Raw genomic sequence first — 18,864 nt, forward strand, 5'->3', positions numbered from 1 at the left:
TTAATTAATGGATACTTACAATTGTAGTGATAAAACCATGTGAAGGAATTCAAGCATTTAGTTTATTTCAACAAGAACAGGTATACAAACTTACCACAGAAGGAATTTGTCGAAAATTTGACACTTATTTACAAATGTTTCGGAATCGGGTAATTAAACATGGAGATTATCAAAATCGCGAGGTTTAATTCTTTGATTTTTATAATATATTCAGTTTGTGTGTTTTATATATGACAGAATATTATTGAATAAAATATGAAAAGATATAAATTACTCTAGCAATATTATGCTTCACTAATAGTCAAAAGAATGATGGAATCCTTATGCATAAGAGCAAATATGCTTTTTCATTTTTATTTGGTACTGAATAATTATGTTTTATTGAAATATTATGTGTACTTTCTGATTTGTAAAACCTTATGATGAAAAGAATATTTTTTTATTATTTTTAATGTCACCCTTTGAAGTAACATACCGATCCGCCAAACGGAAACACATTCATTAGTTCTATAGATATGATGAAACAGTTTTAACCCTTTATTTGCCCGTGTTGCTCGAGAACTACATGTTTTCATAGGCTTTTATAAGAGATCTAAAACTCCAAATATTTCCCATGGGTTTTAAGCATGCCTTTGCACACAATTTTAAATTAAAATAAATTTATAAGACTCAATTAAATTCTAGAAACACTCCATACTAAAACTATACCACACATAGTATGAGGACTCAAGCTTTTTCGGTACCTTTTCCTCATTTACCAATTATTAAAGGGTTAAAAGAAAAAAATAGAAGAATGATCTATTTAATTTAAAAATAAATAAATACATACATACATATAAATATTTTTAAATATGAAAATAAGCAGAAAAAAGTGTAAAGTAAAAACATATTTTCTGCTTTCCAAACTGCAAACCTACGCATAAATACTAAATTAATTACTATGATTACTGTATTAAATGTAAGTAGCACATGAGTTTGTTTTTGAATAACTTGATTTTCAAATCAAATTTTCAAGCAATTTCAGTTTATTTATATGCTGTCTTAAACTTTAAAACATCATTATATCATAACATTCATGCAAATTTAAATGCATTTTTCCTCAGGATGTTTTTAAAAGAAGTAATGGAAATAACTTTACTGTGAAACATTCTATCAGCCTTAAAATATTTATATTATTAACAGAAAATTGAATATTTGTATATTTTCGTAACAATTATGAATCTATAAAAATAAAAACAACTTTCAGAATTACGTTCTAGAAAACTCGTATCGCGAAGATTTTAAACCTTCCATTCATTTTCGTAAATTGCCTAATATTTACTTTTATTTTTCATTCCAGTGAGGGATTTTGATTTGAAAAAAAAAAAATTCTTCTGAGAAGAGTCAAACTGCAAAACCAGATTTGGTGAGGAATTTAAAAGAAGACAACATGTAAGCGTCTAAATCACTTTATTGTTAAATACGATAAAATACTTTGGACTATATATTAAAATTAGTTGAAACATCCAGCTTTGCAGCGGATGAAATTTTCAGACTTTATTCTAATAATTAAATTATAGTTTAATTATAAATAAACATCGTTTAAATCTTGTTTTTATTTTAGCATATATGAACAAAATTTTAATTATGCGCGTAGCGTGGATGAATGAGAATATTAATTTTCGACTGAATGCCAACACATCCGTAAACAAACACATTTTAAATAATTTATTTTTAACGAAAAATTTATTTTATATAAAATATTATAAAACACAATCTTTCTATCGTATGCTATTTCAGTTTTAATAGCTAAACTTTAAAATTGTTTTGAAACTATTAAAAACCGTTGCGAAGAATATTAAACGCAAAGATAAAAAAATAGGTAAATAAATGTAAAGTATTTTAAAGTATCCCTAGCAACGTAATATTTATAAATTTTCTTGTTTAAAAATCGGCATCTATTCAATTATTGAGTAAGATTTGACAAATTTAACGTTTCTGTAGCTTAGAAAAAAACTTGAATGACTTTGTTATGACTGAAAAGGTAAGGTTATGAACTTTAAAATAGCATAAAAATGTTGTTTGTTTAAATTTATTACAAAAAAAATGTTAACATTTCGGTAAATTTCTAATTGATCCCCGTTGCCATATTTTTGTTTACATTTTAAAAAGCTGACCAGTATTCTTTCTCTAGTCTGAAATAATAAGTGTGCAAAGTTTGGTTGAGTTCATTCTAATTGTTTCCGAGAAGATGAGATTATATAAATACCAAAACGACTTTTTATTTATTTTAACTCTATTCATATTGAGATACGGGCATAAAAAGCCATCACATTTTGCTTCGCCCTTACAAAGAATGGTGTCTCCTGTGATGTTAACCGGGCAATAATAATTCATTTCACAGCATTGTCATCTGGAATCTCATGCCAAAAAGAGAATACAACTTTGAAAAAAGATATAGGGATCAAAAAGGGCGATGTCTGGGTTATAAGAGAGATGGGTAAGGGTAAGCCATATTTACAATGATTCACTGCTTTGCAGTCACCGGTGTATCAATTTTTTGGGGCTTTATTATAACTCATTACGAAACATATGAATTTCGGACTTCCCTAATAATGGCATGTCTTCTTACAAATGGTTCGAATAAATTGGTGCACATATTGCGATTTCAGCACAGCTGCAGCTTAAATTGCCAATAGAACTTAGTCTTGGCTTAACCTATACCGTTGGCAAATCTACCAGTGATCATTATTGTCTAATTCTTGTCACATGGTTTACCCACTTGAGCATGAGCCTGTTCATGTTCAACCACGAATTTAATTTTATCAAGAGTTCTAAACGCCGAATATGTATTTAAGGAATCTTAAATGTGTTCTTAATGATTGAAATTGTTGCTGACAATTCTTAGCATCACTCGAATTCTCCAGGTAATCCATAAAATTACCAGGGACAGCTAGGACCAGCCTATACCTTTAAAAGTAGAGAATTTTAGCAGCGCCTCGGCAAGTGTTAAGTTTTTATTTCTTGGAACTTGAGGGATGACAGTGAATTAAATAAAAGTAATGGCTCGCAAATCTTCAATGCGTCATCCATTGTTCAAGAGCTCAGCTACAGTTCAAGAACTACACGTTTTAAAAGCATTAAACAGCATTTCTGTTGTCAAGGTTTCAGGCATCAGTTTTACGAAAAGCCTGTTCCACATCTAACAACTGAGCTCTCAAATCGAAGATGGCACATTGAACATTTATAAATAATTATTCCTAATATTGTCTTATTCGGCGTGATGCATCGTTTTGCCATCTGCAGAACCATCTTGAGGCTTAATTTAAGTAAGCTATCAATGAATTATTGTTTTGCAACAAAAACAAAGAATGTTTCCTTTTCTTAATTTCAGTACAAACGAAATTATTCTATCATAGTCCTTTTTTGAGTTATGAGGTTATTTTTTAAAGTCTTTTGGGAATTCTGAATCACCCAGTATTCCTCTTTCTTTGAAATATTGGTAATATATATTTGAATTATTGATATTCTGTAATTTGCATGGAACTGTAAAGTCTTATAAAAATAACCAGTTCATGAATTTATTTACACATTTCTTTTTTGTTGTAGTCAAGTTGATTCGTGTTTGCGACGTCAAATGTTCATACACGTGACGTTAATTTGAAATCCATTGCGCATTTAGTAGGATGAATAGTGATATCAAACCGTAGCTAAACGTAAAACAATGTGCAGTTAGATGGCTTGTAAACGGCACGGCTATATTAGTCAAGTGATTTGACATCATTTGAATCGACTTCATCACATTTAGTCCGTTAAAATGTATACATAAGTACGATTTTAATGTATGAAATGTTGATTTTTCAGAAAATAAGAATCTTATTAACTTAATACTTCTTTCTCAATTTAATATTAACCTCTGCACTCGGAAAAGTAATTATTCACCTAATATAAGGATTTGTTTATTGCTCCGAAAAATAAATATATATGAAAGTTTTAAGTTGAATTTACTCGAAAAATTAATCTACATCTTCTTACCACACTGTAGGTATTTTTAACAATCAAAATTAAATTAATTAATTAAACGCCAAAATGATGCAACGTCTAAAATAGTGCCTTAGAGAAGACATCTGAGTGCAAAGGGTCAAACTATATTAACCACTTACTGCTTTATTTTCTTTACTATCTAATAAGATGACACCTATTTTGGGAATATTTTCTTATTTTGATTCAAATAGAAATCCATTGAATACTTGACTTATCTATGTAATCGAAGTAATTTTAATATTGAAATATAATCGTTATGAATGGTTTATTTTTTGCTTACAACTATCAAAATTCGATAAATCGATGCACGTAAGGCATACGGGTAAAACAATTAAGCGGTTAATCAGACCCAACATATCAACAGATTTCTTGATGAAGTTCATAAAAGGTTAACTTATTTTAGTTTGGATTTACGCTGGGTTTTCCTGATATAAAAGGTCGATTACATATGCCAATTTAATAGCCACTATAATAAATGTTTTCTGCATACGTAATATCTATATGCATCCAAATACATCATTAAGATGGATTAACATAATGATGCATTAATACATTTTAACATAATCTTGTATGTATATAATATAATAATTTTAATTTATTTGCTTTCTAAAAATACTATCGCTCTTAGTGGTTTCATTTCCGAGTTGCTTTGGTTCCCATGCTCTTCAATCTGCACGGGCTTAAAATAAACGCTACTTCTTTTCGGTAGCTTATAAACTCATAGTACGTTGGCGCGGTAGCTCATTTTACTACTTTCTTCTTTTCTTTCAATTCGGATCCTGGAATTGCCTGATCATTGCCCCTACAAAGAAATCTTGATAATGGATAAAAATTATTTTATAAGAAAATAATCATTAGTTTACTGTGCCTAACTCTTTTCTAATAATGAAAGCTTCTGGGTATTTATTGGCAATCTAAGTGACAGCTCAATGGACTTAGTGCTTTCTAATTTGGCACAAACGTACTTTGGAGATAAGAATGTGCATCCATGAATATTTTTTAATTAATGAAAATTCAGCAGAGTTGCGAGTTTTTCAGTTAAAATTTTCGAAACTGTTGTAGCAAAAAGTAATTTTTGCATAAGTTTAAAATTTAAAAAAGAACTTCAATTACGCTAATTAAATGTAGAAGAAATTTGTCATTTTTTTTTAAAAAAATAATTTAAAAATGATTTACTATAGTGATTTTTGTTATAAATTCATAACTGGTTTTATTGAATTGTTAATTTTCATTATTATAAAGAAATTCATAAAGGGAAAAAATTATCATTATGATAATTTGATCTTTATTTTAATATTTTTTTAAATATGGTTCAAAACATTATCCCCTTTAATTTTAATAAAATGCTGTCCATTTTTATTGTTTCTGTCCAAAATTGTTTTCCCGCTTGTGTTCATTCTTTTAAATTAAAGTCTGAAACGATTGTGGTTTTTCTTTTTTTTTCTTTATTGAAATAGCTTTAAAAATCTGTTCTCCCTTAATTTTAATAAATTTCGTTTTTGAGCTACAAACTAATCCTCATCTTTTCACAAACTGAAAGACAATCTTCTCTTGAGATTACGTCATTAATTAAATAATGTGTAATTATTGCCATTTAAACTAGAGTGATTAAAATAATAATCTTATTAAGTCATTATTTAAGTCTCAGATTCTTTTATTGTCAACCTGCCTTATGTGAAGGTATAAAAAGCTTCATTAAATGAAAAGCAATTAATACATTTTCGTTCTGCTTATACAACAAAATTTACATCAAATACTAATATATCTCCTGTCCATTCATTGTTTTTGTTCGAGTTTCCATTTTCGCTTCTTGGTTTGTTATAACAATTGACGCTTTATGACTATTAAAAATTACTAAAATCACAAATTTTAAAGTCGTGTTACAAAATTAACTTAATTCATAAGCATAATGGGCCAACCAGTTTTTGCTAAAAGCGATTTGTTTTTTAAAAAAATCAAAATAAAATGTTTCCGTAAATACCAATAAAACTCTTGATGTTTTGAAAATATGCTGGCAGTTCTAATGTTTAAGCGACAAACAAACACAAAACAGAAAACATATACTTGAACCTCCTTTATTTAAACCCACTCTCTGTGAAGTAAATTTACATCGATCTATTTACACTGAAGAAAATAGGGGACTCGTAGTCCATCTACATAAAAGCATATATTACGTAATTGAATAAGATTTTTTTAGATACAGCAAAGCTGTTTCATCAACATATACAAAAAAGAAGTATCACAAGTAGACAAAACGTCTAGATCATTTAACAAATATATCTTTGGATAAAACTAAAATCTAAGATGCAGTAAAAAATAAGGCAAAAACCGGTATTTACTTCCAACGCGATTGGAAACAGTACGAATGGATGGACCTTACAGAGTAAACTTGAAATCCTTGTAGCTGTGTAAAAGAATGTTAATACGACAATAAATATAGAAAAAAAAATAAGCAGTAAAACGGTATTGATATTTATTTCGAGTCCAATTAATTTTGATAAAATCTTAAGCCTACCATTCAAACTCAAAAGTAATGAAAAATTAGATATAGAACACACAGATCTTCTATATCTCAGCCGTTGGCAAATTTGGTTTCAATTTTCTTCACCTTTCTTGAACCTACAAACGTCTTACAAAATACCTGAATCGAATTTCCGTCTTAGAATTTATAGAGGCCATATTTTATTTTCAGATTAGTACAAATTAAAACTTCGTTGACTGAAATATGATGGCGTAAAAAACTAAAATGCTGATGGGAACACTTAACACATGCTTTCAGCCAGCTGAAATATATGTAGATTCATTAATTTGATGCCGTTCCCAAGGCAAAATAATGTATTGAAAAGATTATTCCAATCGAGCTGTTTCCAAACAAGTTGTTGAACCACATCACGTCACAGCAACGGTGACAGATCAGACACATAAAATACACTGATCGCTACACTGGCTAGTAGCTTCACACAGAAAATAGCGCAATTTAGTATGATGACTGATTTAGCCATCAAACAAAATTTCAGAATCATAGATTGCACTTAAAATAATTTTTTAAATAGCATATTTAGAAATAATAATCGAAGATTTAATTTAATACAGCAAAAGGAATGTTTTTTTTAACAACAGACACAATAAAAATCACAGGTATACAAGAGCTCAACATAAATAATATTTTAAGAAAAAAATTAACCGGTATTAACTTTCTATACATAAAATAATAACTCTTTTGTTTCAATATTTAATTCAATCAAAATTACTCTTTTATACGTAAAACAATTTCGAAACAAACGGAAAGCCATCACAAAAACGTTTTCTACGTACTGGTAAAAACCTTTAAGGTTAAAAAAAAATTAAGGCTAAATTTTTTAAAAATCCGCCGGTAAATTACGATCTCTCATATATATAACTGTTAAGAAGTTTGAAAACAGAAACCATCACATATCAATAAAACGTAGCTTTGAAAATTTTTAAATTCGGGATTCTCCAAGCAAATGAATATATGTTTCTATTGACCACCAAAATTTGTGCTCAAGTGAAAACAATCGTTCAATTTCGTTTATTTTAAAGAACGAGAAAATAAATTTTTTTGAATTATTCAGTTTCAATTTCAAAATTTTTTTTTCATCGTAACTAGATTTCCCCTATTATAAAAACCTCCAAAAACAATTATAACAGAGTGTTGTACTATAAACGAGTGACGATCGTCCCAATACTTTATTATACTATTATCTATACTATAAAAATGTTTTAATGATAAATTAAATTGAGAAATTCCAATTATAATTAAATTTGGAAATTAAATTCAAAAACTAGCTTTGAAAAGTACACGAAATTAGTATTTGATTTTCAGCTTCTTATAAACCTAACAATGCAATTGTTTTAGATTTATTCAAAAATATGTTGTTGCAAGGTATACTAATAAATTTAAAAAAAAATGTGCACAAAGCTCAAAACTTTCTCTTAACTTATATTGCGAACTATATCGATGCATGTGATGTTTGAAGCTAAAATTTACTTTCCTACAAAGTATTTAACTATTATATGCAATTATATCACTCTGTAGAGACCAAAACGTCGGTGTCTCATATTTCTTATAGTTCAGTGTGAAATCGCTTAGTAGTTGAGTAACCTCAGGATTCCTTTATATAAAAATGCGCATCTGTATAACCTAACCGTTTATTTACAAAGAATTTAAAGTAGTTGATGTATGTTGCACATTCAAGAAATATCGACTCCGTATAGGTGATATTTTAAGTTTAAATTTACTTTTCAGAAGCTTAGTTGGTATTCAACTGTTGTATGAACTTACAAAATTCGATGGAAACAAAAATGTTACAACGACAGCTCATGTTACCTACAGGTTGAAATCGTGTGTCGGTTGGGGACACCCCAGGACTCGGAACTAGTGTTCGACCTCGAGAATATATATCAAAGGGTGGTCAAGCAATCCATAAAAGACACTTCACTAGCGAAGTTGTGTTGCGTGGGCGTGCAGAATCCTTCTACCACTTTCTTTCGTGAGAGTGCATGCGTGAACGGGAGCGTCCTTGAATGCGGAGGATGCTCGCATGCGTGAACGGGAGCGTCGAAGAAAGTCTTGCAAATTGCAGCAGGACATTGTCGACCCTTGGTGGAACTGTGACTACTCCACCCTCAGGGGGTCACTCGTGGTATGTGACCTCGAGCACCTGTGATCCGCCTACTGTGTTTTCTTGATACACTTCTATAGTTGTCTTGAATATTGTACCTTTTGTACAGCATCTTGTCGCATTCAGGAACGGGTTTTCTTTGTAAAACCCACGGCCTTTTTTTTTTTCCTTTCCTTTCCCTTCTTTTTCTTTCACGAAACGTTTGGTTCGTGATAAGGGTATTTATCTTTTCACATTCAAAAGTGGTTTGTTTATAAAATTGCCAGGCAAAGCTATTATGAGAAAAATAAAACAAAGAAAGGACATAGATTCGTTGTAATATGTCTTTTCTTTTCATGTTTTTTAATAATTTCTTTTTTGAAAATCTTATGCTATTGTGACGATACTCATATATTATCCGACCCTCCTATTTCATATTTTTGGACATAAAACTTTTTAATGTCCCTTTTTATTTTCATGCTTCAATGCAAATGTTTTATTTTGATAAATCGAAAGAAAAAAACACACTTTAAGTTAACGCAATAGAGATGAATATCAAAAAGGAAAATAATATCTTTAAACGCATGCTTTTTTGATATGCGAAGGTATTCATTATCCAGAGTCTATTTAATGCACATTTTTATAAGAGGAAATATATTTTAGAAAATTATTTTACTGACGTTTTTATGATGGCTTTCCAGAAATCATACAAGAAAAATACCCCAATAAAATACAAATTTCTTTGAAAAATTAAATTATATAAGCTTTCATTATTTAATGAAAACTATGTTGTATGTGAAAAAAAAATCACCTAATTTTTTTCAAAATCCGAAATATTTTCAAAGTTTACAGCAATATTTCAAACACAGCAATAAATCACAATCATTATTTCAAAGTTTCACAGGGACATATCGAAAAGAGACACATGACAAACTTTTTAAAGATGTAAAACTATTCACAGATTGAAGTAAAATTAAATACTCTTCTCATAATTTGCTACAAACTCTAGTCATTTGCAGCAAATAAGTTATAATATATTTATCTTTTCTTTAAGGATCTCTCCAAATAATATTCTATATGTGAAATGAAAATAAACTCAATAACCTTTAAGGTTACAAAACAAACTGATATATTCAATAGTAAAACTCTAAAGAAAGAAACAGTCAATTGCACTCAGCGTTTGATTAACATTTGTAAAAGTAACTTTTAGTGTGTTGAGAAGTCACACTTACGAAACTTGAGCCTTAAAAGCCTCATGGGTTTAGTACAGAATATACAGTCTGAGTTACAAACTTTTCCTTATGAAGCACATTTTGTTAGTGAATCATTAAAAAAAACTTCCAACTTGCACAGAGTTCACAGTCAGTAAAATGTCTTCTAGAAAACATGATACAGCATCTTTTAAAATGAAACGAAATCGTTCAAATCAGATGGTCAGAATTCGTAGCATGTGCCACTCACTGTCTGCAAACATTTATTTCCGACTCGACAACGATCATGCATCATTTACTGACTGTTGGAGATCGAGAAGATTCATGCCTCCGTGAATCTGTATTATCTTCTCCATGGCAATGGACGCAATGCATGCAGACTGCGCAATGTCCAATCCGTCGGGCCAAGGTAGATCTAAGCTTCAGAGCTGGTCCGAGTTTCATTCCCAAGTGCATTGTCAAATGATCTTCTGTGAGCAAAGGCAGTGTTGTCCCATCAATGGATTCTTCACGGAATTTCTGAAAGAATAAAGAAAAACCCATTAAACGATTTATCTTATGCATGCTGTTCATATTTGACGTAATGTTTCTGAATATATAAAAGCTTTGATGAAATTTTCCATAAAAGTGGCAATTTTTGCCATGTTAAAATCTCAAGTCCCACTATTCACTTGCATACACAAAGGCTTTTCTAATTTTAACACAAAACCGTTCAAATGCATAATTTGATAAAGAATAAATTTGGTAATTATTTTAAATTTGCTTCAAAAATGCGCTTCAGAAATCGTAAAAAATTTAAAACGAGATAAATATATACTCGATAAAAGAGGGCTTTTAATTCTGATTGAATTATATTTCTCTTTTCACAACAGCATAAAAAAACTTTTATTTTTGCAATAGTGAACCATATCAAAACATGTCTAGAGCAGGATTTCAACAACTTTTTTAACCAAAAGTAATTTTTGTGTAATTTTCACATGAAAGCTTTTATTAGAATACAGAAAATTGTGCAGGTAAGATAATAATAATACCGAATACTTAATGAAACAAGGACAAAAAATGAAATAATTATTTAATAAATTATAAAAATGAGATTTATGTTCTGTTTTTACCACATAGCACGTGTTTTCGGTTGCAAAAAATTCTGAGAAATTCATTGTAAATAGGACAGCAAGGAACCCTCATCTGGAGGGGGAAAATATACCTTAATATCTTAAACTCTGGAGATATTCTTAAGAAAGCAATTAATTCATTACTAATTGAGTCGGTTAGATGTAGTTACGTGATGCAAATGTAAAGTTTGGTTGCCAGCTAATAAGAGAACAGCTATCTGCCGAAAAAAAAAAAAAGGATAATTTTGAAATAAAATAAAGAATAATAGTAAAGAAATTTCAAAAGTGTAAAAAAATATTTAAAACTATTTCTATTTCCGAAAATATCCAAATATCGACTGAAAAATAATTTCACTGAATATTAATAATTCGTTGTTTAACCATCATAAAAAAGTAACAAAGGTTTCAAAATAATATTTATAGGCGCGCCTTAGACGTTAATTTATTGATCCGAGCTATTCAAACATGCACCGTGCGGTGTGTGGTTTTCCTATGTTATAAATCTCACATCCGCGCCATCTGACTTCTTAAATTCACAGGGGTGTATCCCATCTACATGGATAAAGACTTAGGTTTCATGAACGTAGGTTTCACTATCCTCCCCAGTAATATTTGCACACCGTTCTCATGAATAATGAGATAATATGGGTGTTCCCACGGAAGAAAGCACTGTTTGAATTCTGATTAAGCCTCTCTTAAAATTATGATCGCAGGTCAATTTTAGTAGCAGATCTTAAACGCTAACGCAATTCTTAAGTTAGTTCAGACAAGGTAATTTGAACATATTCAAAGCTGATTGTGTATGAAAGTTAAGTTTTTTTTAGACAAATATTTTGGATACTTCTGGCGAAATCAATTTGTTTACAAATTAAAGACATAGTAAAAAAAAAAAGCATTATTGCTTGCTCACAAAAGTGAGGGTGAAAAATTTTAATGTTTTCAGTATATAATTGAAACAAAAAGGCATATGATTTTAGTGCTTTTAAGAACTAACAGTCAGATATTCTTTGGTGATCATTGGTTTTGAAAATCGATCATTTGCAACACAGCTTTTTTACGGCTTCCGTTCACGATTCGTTTTTAGCCCAAATAAATATCCATGTTATTACATTTTTTTAGAACTTTTGATAAACACTCGTGATCAGAGATTTTAAAATCACTCATTTTAAAGATTATTTCTCATATTTTCAACTCAATTCTCGATTTTGTATGCAAAATTGAGCTCGTTGTAAAAGAATTTACTCGGCAACTTGTTTCGTGAAATCCAATGAAAGTTCAATTATTCACCAAAGGCAGCTTTCACAGTGTTATTTGCGATGTAGTATTGAAACATCTGATAGGAATCAAAGAACGACTCAAGCATAGAGCAATTCTAAAATGATCTCCTTGAATAATAAATTGCATGCGATAAGGCAAAAGTATTGACGCGTGGTATTTTCACTAAAATAAAATATACATTTCCAAACAGAATAAATTGGTGTTTTTAAATGAGTTTAATTGCTGTGTTTTAAATGCTTCATGAGCTATAGATGTAAAAAAAACTGAAGAATCCTTAGAATAAAAATCTAAAAGGGGAAATGTTTTGTTCTGCATTTTTATGTTTCAGACTTTGTGAATCAAACTGATAATAATAAGGATAACGATGGGTTAAAATCGCTGTTAAGATTCTGACAGAATTTTTGCCCCTTTTCTTTCATTACTTTTTGTTTTGAAGTTATCATAATTGAACAACATGGCGACGTTAACTAAGGATGTTATATCTATTATTAATACTAAAAGCGATTGTATGTAATTTGGCTGGCAAAAGGTAGACCACTGAACCTAAAATTTCGAATTTTGGTATAAATATATTTTGGTGGGTGGGAGTATGAACCTCAGTGCAATTTCTAGGAAATTTTGTAGACATTTTAACTAATTAAAAATTAAGCGAATCTTGGTGTTTTCCCTTGATAATTTTCAAAATATATAATCTCACAAAAATAATTCTTACAATGTTTAAAAAATATTTTTGTGCCAAGTGACTTGCAACAATGCTTTCCTTATTTGTAATGAAATGAAAACTGATTTTATAGTTTCAACTAATTAATTGACCATAGCTTTAACAGTTGAAATATAATATGAATAACAGTTTAGAATCATTAATACACTAATTTACTGGCAACTTTCCAGTGTATGAAAGTATATTTCTTGATTAAAATTCATTAAACGAATAATTTTTTTTAAAGATTTTATAAGCTTTGATCAAGGAAATATTTTTTCATGCGACCATCAAATTAATATCATTTTAATAATGTAAAGGATTTCATTTTTTGTTTGCTTTCTAATAACAAATTTTTAGTTGAACTTTAATTTGCGCAGTTATAATTTTCCCTCTCTTAGGCACTAGAACTTTGAAGGCAGGACATTTTTTTTTTCTTTATCAGAATTTAAAATTTGGAAAATTCTGAGATTTGTTCTTTAATTAGTTTTGTTAAAGTAAGCGTCTTTATAGTATTTTTTTTAGAAATTTAGTTTTATTTTATTTTGTTTTGCAAATCATTATAATATTTTTAATGGTTTAATTTTTTGTTGTTAAATTTGACTCTGCGTCTATATTAAACTCAAAACTTTGTATTAAAATATTTCTGTTATCAAAACATGTTTAGAAATAGGTAAATAATCTTCGATTACATTTCAAATTTTATTAAAGTAATCTACTTTAGTATTCTCTAATAATTAAGAAGGAGTTTTAATAATTTTACTTTCTGTCTTAATAGTTTACCAGACAGAATAGCTAATATTCTGGGAGAAAATGCTGGTCGTCAAAAGCGGCTTGTAAAATATACATTTTCTTTTCTCACAGCTATAAACAGAGGGGAAATTTTCAGAACTAAAACTCTTTTGTAGGAAAACAATCCGAGTTTCAAAAGTGATGTCAATGCAAAATTATATAAAGGCAAAATGTTCTTTTGTCCCGGATAAAATTTTCAAATGAATGAATATCAATCATATCAATGGTTACAGAGAGACGAATACTAATACCAAATGTTTATAACTATTTAAAAACATACATTACTTCTAAAACCGAAGTAGGATAATATTATTTGAATAAATTCTTAGTGATTTGAAATAACTTTATTTCAAAAGCAATTAAGAAAAGTGACATAGTAAAAGAATTTTCCAATTATAAAACATAGTAAATAATTTTAAATAATGATTTTTTTTTTAAAAAAGGCGGTTCTTTCTTTTTAAAAGTACTTCGATTCTAATACAGACGCGTTTTTTTTTAAATTTTAGTGCAGGTATAGTAACGATTCTTTTTGCCATATATGTCCCGCTGATATTTTTAAATCACCCAAAGGGATAAATAAGTGGGGGATTTATTGAAGTGCATGTCCCAATGGTTTTCTGTGATTACATTCGTATTTTATTGCAATTTTTTCCAGTATCCACTGTATTTTACGTGGTTACCTCAATCCCAATCGGACACGTGTCCCATTTAAAAAGACCACTGAGACACGTATGTCCCACATCCAAAATTGCATCAATATTAAATTTTGTTTTTATTTTGGCAGAATATAGCTATTTATATTATATTTGACCCATTAGAGCCCTAAATTTTCTTAATTTTGGAAAAGAAAAAATTTGTATTGAAAATGTTAACTGCCCTACTAAGCAAACAAAATATAAAAACAATCACATAAATGATTCAAGCCAAATCATTTTCATGTGACGCTCATCTAATGAGTCTCACCAATATAATTTTGGACTCAACTGCTCATCTTACATGGCGAAAAAGACGTGACATCACAGCAAAAAACAAGTTGTATTTAAATTTTAGATGACAAGAGAAATTATGTTTATCAGGCGTTTAAATTATGTTTAAAAAAGTCACATGAAAATCCATTTAAAACAATTCAATTACTGCATGCGTCGTGTTTCCCTTTCACTTTTCCCAGATAATGAAAAGGTCATTACATCATTAATTCGATAATCATTTAAAAATTTTGCGCTTAAATCAATTTCATTTAAAAATTCGCTTTCTTTAGAACACCAGCAGTATTTTCTTTTTTCAATTCCATTCAACGTTAACCATTTCCTTTCCCTTTTCTCAGATCAACGAACAGGTTATTACTTCTTTAATTCGTTACATCAGAACGCGGTGATGGACACATCTGTATACACATTTAGAGAGAAAATCTTCACCCCAGGGTGAGCCAATACTCATCACACCCACAACTTAGAAACAGATGGAGCAGCCGTCAGCCAATTCGCCACACATAGCAAGATTGAAATTTCTTTCTTGCTTTTTGTCGCGCCAATAGCAATGCTTTCGCCATTGTTTTCGGGAAGTGCCATTTCTTTCTTTCATTCCGTGACAAAGGTCAAATTACCGTATCTTTTCACTTTTCTAGACAAACGGAACGTTTTAAGAACAATATATCAACATTAAATGACTCGCTTCAGAATAGAAAAGGGAACCGATTATTTCAAAGATGATTGAAGCGACTATGATTTGGATCAAGGCATGAGAATAGGCATAAAGAAAGTGTAAGAGGCAACTGTAATATGGTGCTGATATTTCAGTTGGAAATTGTCGGGGAAGGTTCTTTGTTTTTATGGAGATTTCAAAGAAAAATAAACATTGCTGTAGTAAAAACAACAATAATAATAGCAATCAGTTTAGGGGAAAAGAAAATGAATGCGAATGGCATTTACGTTTTTTTTATATTAATTTTGCTGAAGAAAAAAAAAATATGCTGTGATCTATGAAATTTAAATCGTATAATAGCATATTTTAAAATCCGTGATCCAATGATTTTAATTAAGTGAATTCAACTTTATTACGCGTATGATGCTATAAATTGAAATTTACGGAAAATTTATTGTTTGTAGACAAAAACAATAACAATGTATTGTTTGTAGTTGTTTATAAACTTATAATTCAAATTTATGAACAAATGAAAAAAATGAGGAAATAAATTTGTCATATATTTTATATATTCATAAATTTATTTCATATTGTAAAGAATGTAAATAATCTTTAAACCCCCCCCCCAAAAAAAAAAACTTTACAATCCCTTAAATACAAGTAATACATTAAGAAGTAAATTTAATAAGGTAAGGGATACATTTATGAATACTTCATACTGTTTCTAAGTACTAAACGGCGCAAATTAAAATTAAAAGCAAGATTTTTAACTCATCGAAGGACTTAAAATCAAGCTCATTTTACATTTAATCAATTAAAACACAATTTAAAGTTTTCAATATATTCACATTGTATTTTTAATTTTAAATTTTATCACCTATTACTGGAAAAGTGACTAATAACGTAATGTATTCAAAATTATGATTCAAAGTTTAAATTACATAACACCACCTTAAAAAGGAGTTGAACTAATTTTTAAGTATTAAAGTCGCCAATCCTTGCAAAAATTATTTCTAAACAAACATTTTTAAAAATCCAAATTTTAAGCAAAAAATTATTTAAAGCAGTTTCTAATCCATTATTTTCACTCGAACAAATTATCATTACGATCCATCAGAGTTTCGAGGATATCCAAAATAAACAAGATAATTATCCAAAACATTCTCGCACCCAGCATTTTGCTTAATCTTCAACAGCTTAACTGAGAAGAAATTGGCTACTTAATAATTGGCAGAATAATAAGGGAGCATTTTTCTCAAGCAATCATATTACGAAGAAGATGAATCAAATACACCAAGCATTGTAACAGGAGGCGGTACAATTTCGATGTATTATTGATTATCCACGGGTTTGTGCGCTCCTACATTATGTAGCTTTAATTACAACTAAAACGGTGGCACCTGCTTCAGTGCACGAATTTTTCTAAATTCTGCAATCCTCAACAGTCTATTATTGTTCCAATTTATTCATTCTCTGGCTAAGTTGCGGTCATTTCACTGAAGAGAAAGTGAAGAAAGCTGATTCAAGGTTAGGGAAAGTAAGAAATCCAGTAGAGAGAGGTTTTCACTATTAATGATACATGGTTCTCGTCAGCGCACAGTTGGTGCAAACAACAAGGGCCCATGTGTACATAGTGGCAGCTCACCCTTGACCCCAACGTCAGTCTCCACTAGAGAGTGGCCTTGGCCCTGGAGTCCTTTCGCACGCCCCATACGCGCTATTACCTGAGCTACATTATTTCCTGAATTCAGTCTTCAAAGCGGACGCCCGGGAGTTCGGGGACTAAGCTTGGCGACATTATCGCTTTATTTGAATAGTTGGCGGAGATCTTTTGCATGTAGTTGGCGAGGGAATAAGATCACAAACAAACGTCCAATTTTAATATCCCATCTACTTATGATATGCTAATAGAAAACCCTCTAAATTTAAATAACTCTCTAGCTCAAAGGAATTAATGAAGGAAAAAAATTTAATTAATAGGAGAATCCAATATAATAAGCCAGTAGCTGTTAGAAAATTTATAAGACATGCAATGATGTGTAGAGGATTTGTCAGTTAATATTCATCCAAATTTTTTGTACGATTTCGATTATTGCGAATTTAAAATGAATGTGGATAAAAAGAATAATAAATGTTATGTCTAGGACTTTTTCCACATAAAAGCTTTCTATTTCGCGAACTTTTATTTGGCTGGTTCATAATCTATAGCGCCATTCCTAAATAGTATGAGCTTTATATTATAAAAGACATAGAAAGCAAGGCAGTTTTAATATATTTTTGATTTTAAGTTTTATTAAAAACCCAAAGACCTTTCTTTTTTCGTATTAATAAGTGTCTTTTACAACTGTAGTGGGAAAAGAAAATTTTTTCCTTAAGAGTTCATGCACTTCCTTTTATATAAAAAAAGAAAACTTAAAATCAATTGCCTATGACGTCATTTGAAACGCAGGGTCATAATTCACTCACTGTAACTTAAAAGTCATTGAGGAGCACATAAAACCAATTTAAAGTCATCCTGGTTTCAGGATGGATAAACGTTCTTTAACAGAAATCACGTGCTGGGAAACCAGATTTTTTGAAAACATTGAAAAGAATATTTCATATCCTTTTCTTAAATTAAAAATATATCAGAAATCAGGATGAGAAGGTTAACTAGAGGTGATATGTATTATATTACGTAGTAAATATTTATCTATAAAGAGATTTAAATGTTTGAATATTATGATTGCTCAGCCTTGATTTGCTATCTTATAATAACATTTCTTAACAGTCAGAGTTAGTACTTTTACGTTCCATTTTGAAGCAATACAACGGTAAATTTGAGAAGGGCTTTATAATTTTGAGTTTTGACAAACTGAATGTTATGGAGGATTAAGTCTCTAAATTACCTAAAGCGTCAACATGATTCAACGTCACGAGGTCTACATACGTGAGGATCATCGTTTGAATAGGTTTTCGATTCTCTGTTGTGCAAGACTATCAAACACCACCACGGACGAGTATTTCTTAAGAAATGAACTTCAAATTACAACACAGGAAGTAGTTTCGATAATAACAGTTAAATTTAGAGTTCTGCAGATTAATTCCAATTCTAGACTAAGGCCATTTTTTTATGTAGACCAAGTAACTTTGGGACCTGCATATTAAGCCTGGAAGCAAATCTTTGTATTTTAATAAAATTATACAAATTTAATTTAGTATACAGGGAAACTAACAGAACATTGCTTTTTTTAAAAAAAATAATTTTCATTCGTGAACCAATCGCATCTATTTTAATGTTTCGTTTACATTCAATTTGATATTTTTACATAAAAGAATTAAAGTATAAAACAAAACAAATATTGCCCTTTATATAATTTGGTTGGTTCAAGTTGAACGATTTTCGAGCTTCAGACAGGCCATAAAAATGGAACGAACTTCTAGAAATAATTAACACTTTCTCAGCAGCACACTAGTAATTTAAAAAATCGGGTAAGTAACCAGTA

The 18,864-nt window shown here is 29.8% G+C and overlaps 1 protein-coding gene across 5 annotated transcripts in view; it reads right to left on the minus strand.

The window, feature by feature from the left end:
• Positions 1-6,082: 6,082 nt before the first annotated feature.
• Positions 6,083-18,864, minus strand: part of LOC129960197 (uncharacterized) — a 329,310-nt gene continuing 316,528 nt past the window's right edge. For all 5 annotated transcript variants that reach the window (XM_056073423.1, XM_056073422.1, XM_056073424.1 and 2 more), the window contains exon 6: positions 6,083-10,375. In XM_056073423.1, coding sequence (XP_055929398.1) covers positions 10,148-10,375 — 228 coding nt within the window. In that variant the 3' untranslated portion in view covers positions 6,083-10,147. The remainder of the gene's footprint in view (positions 10,376-18,864) is intronic.

This window comes from Argiope bruennichi, chromosome X2, assembly GCF_947563725.1.
Source record: "Argiope bruennichi chromosome X2, qqArgBrue1.1, whole genome shotgun sequence".
Lineage (NCBI taxonomy): Eukaryota > Metazoa > Arthropoda > Arachnida > Araneae > Araneidae > Argiope > Argiope bruennichi.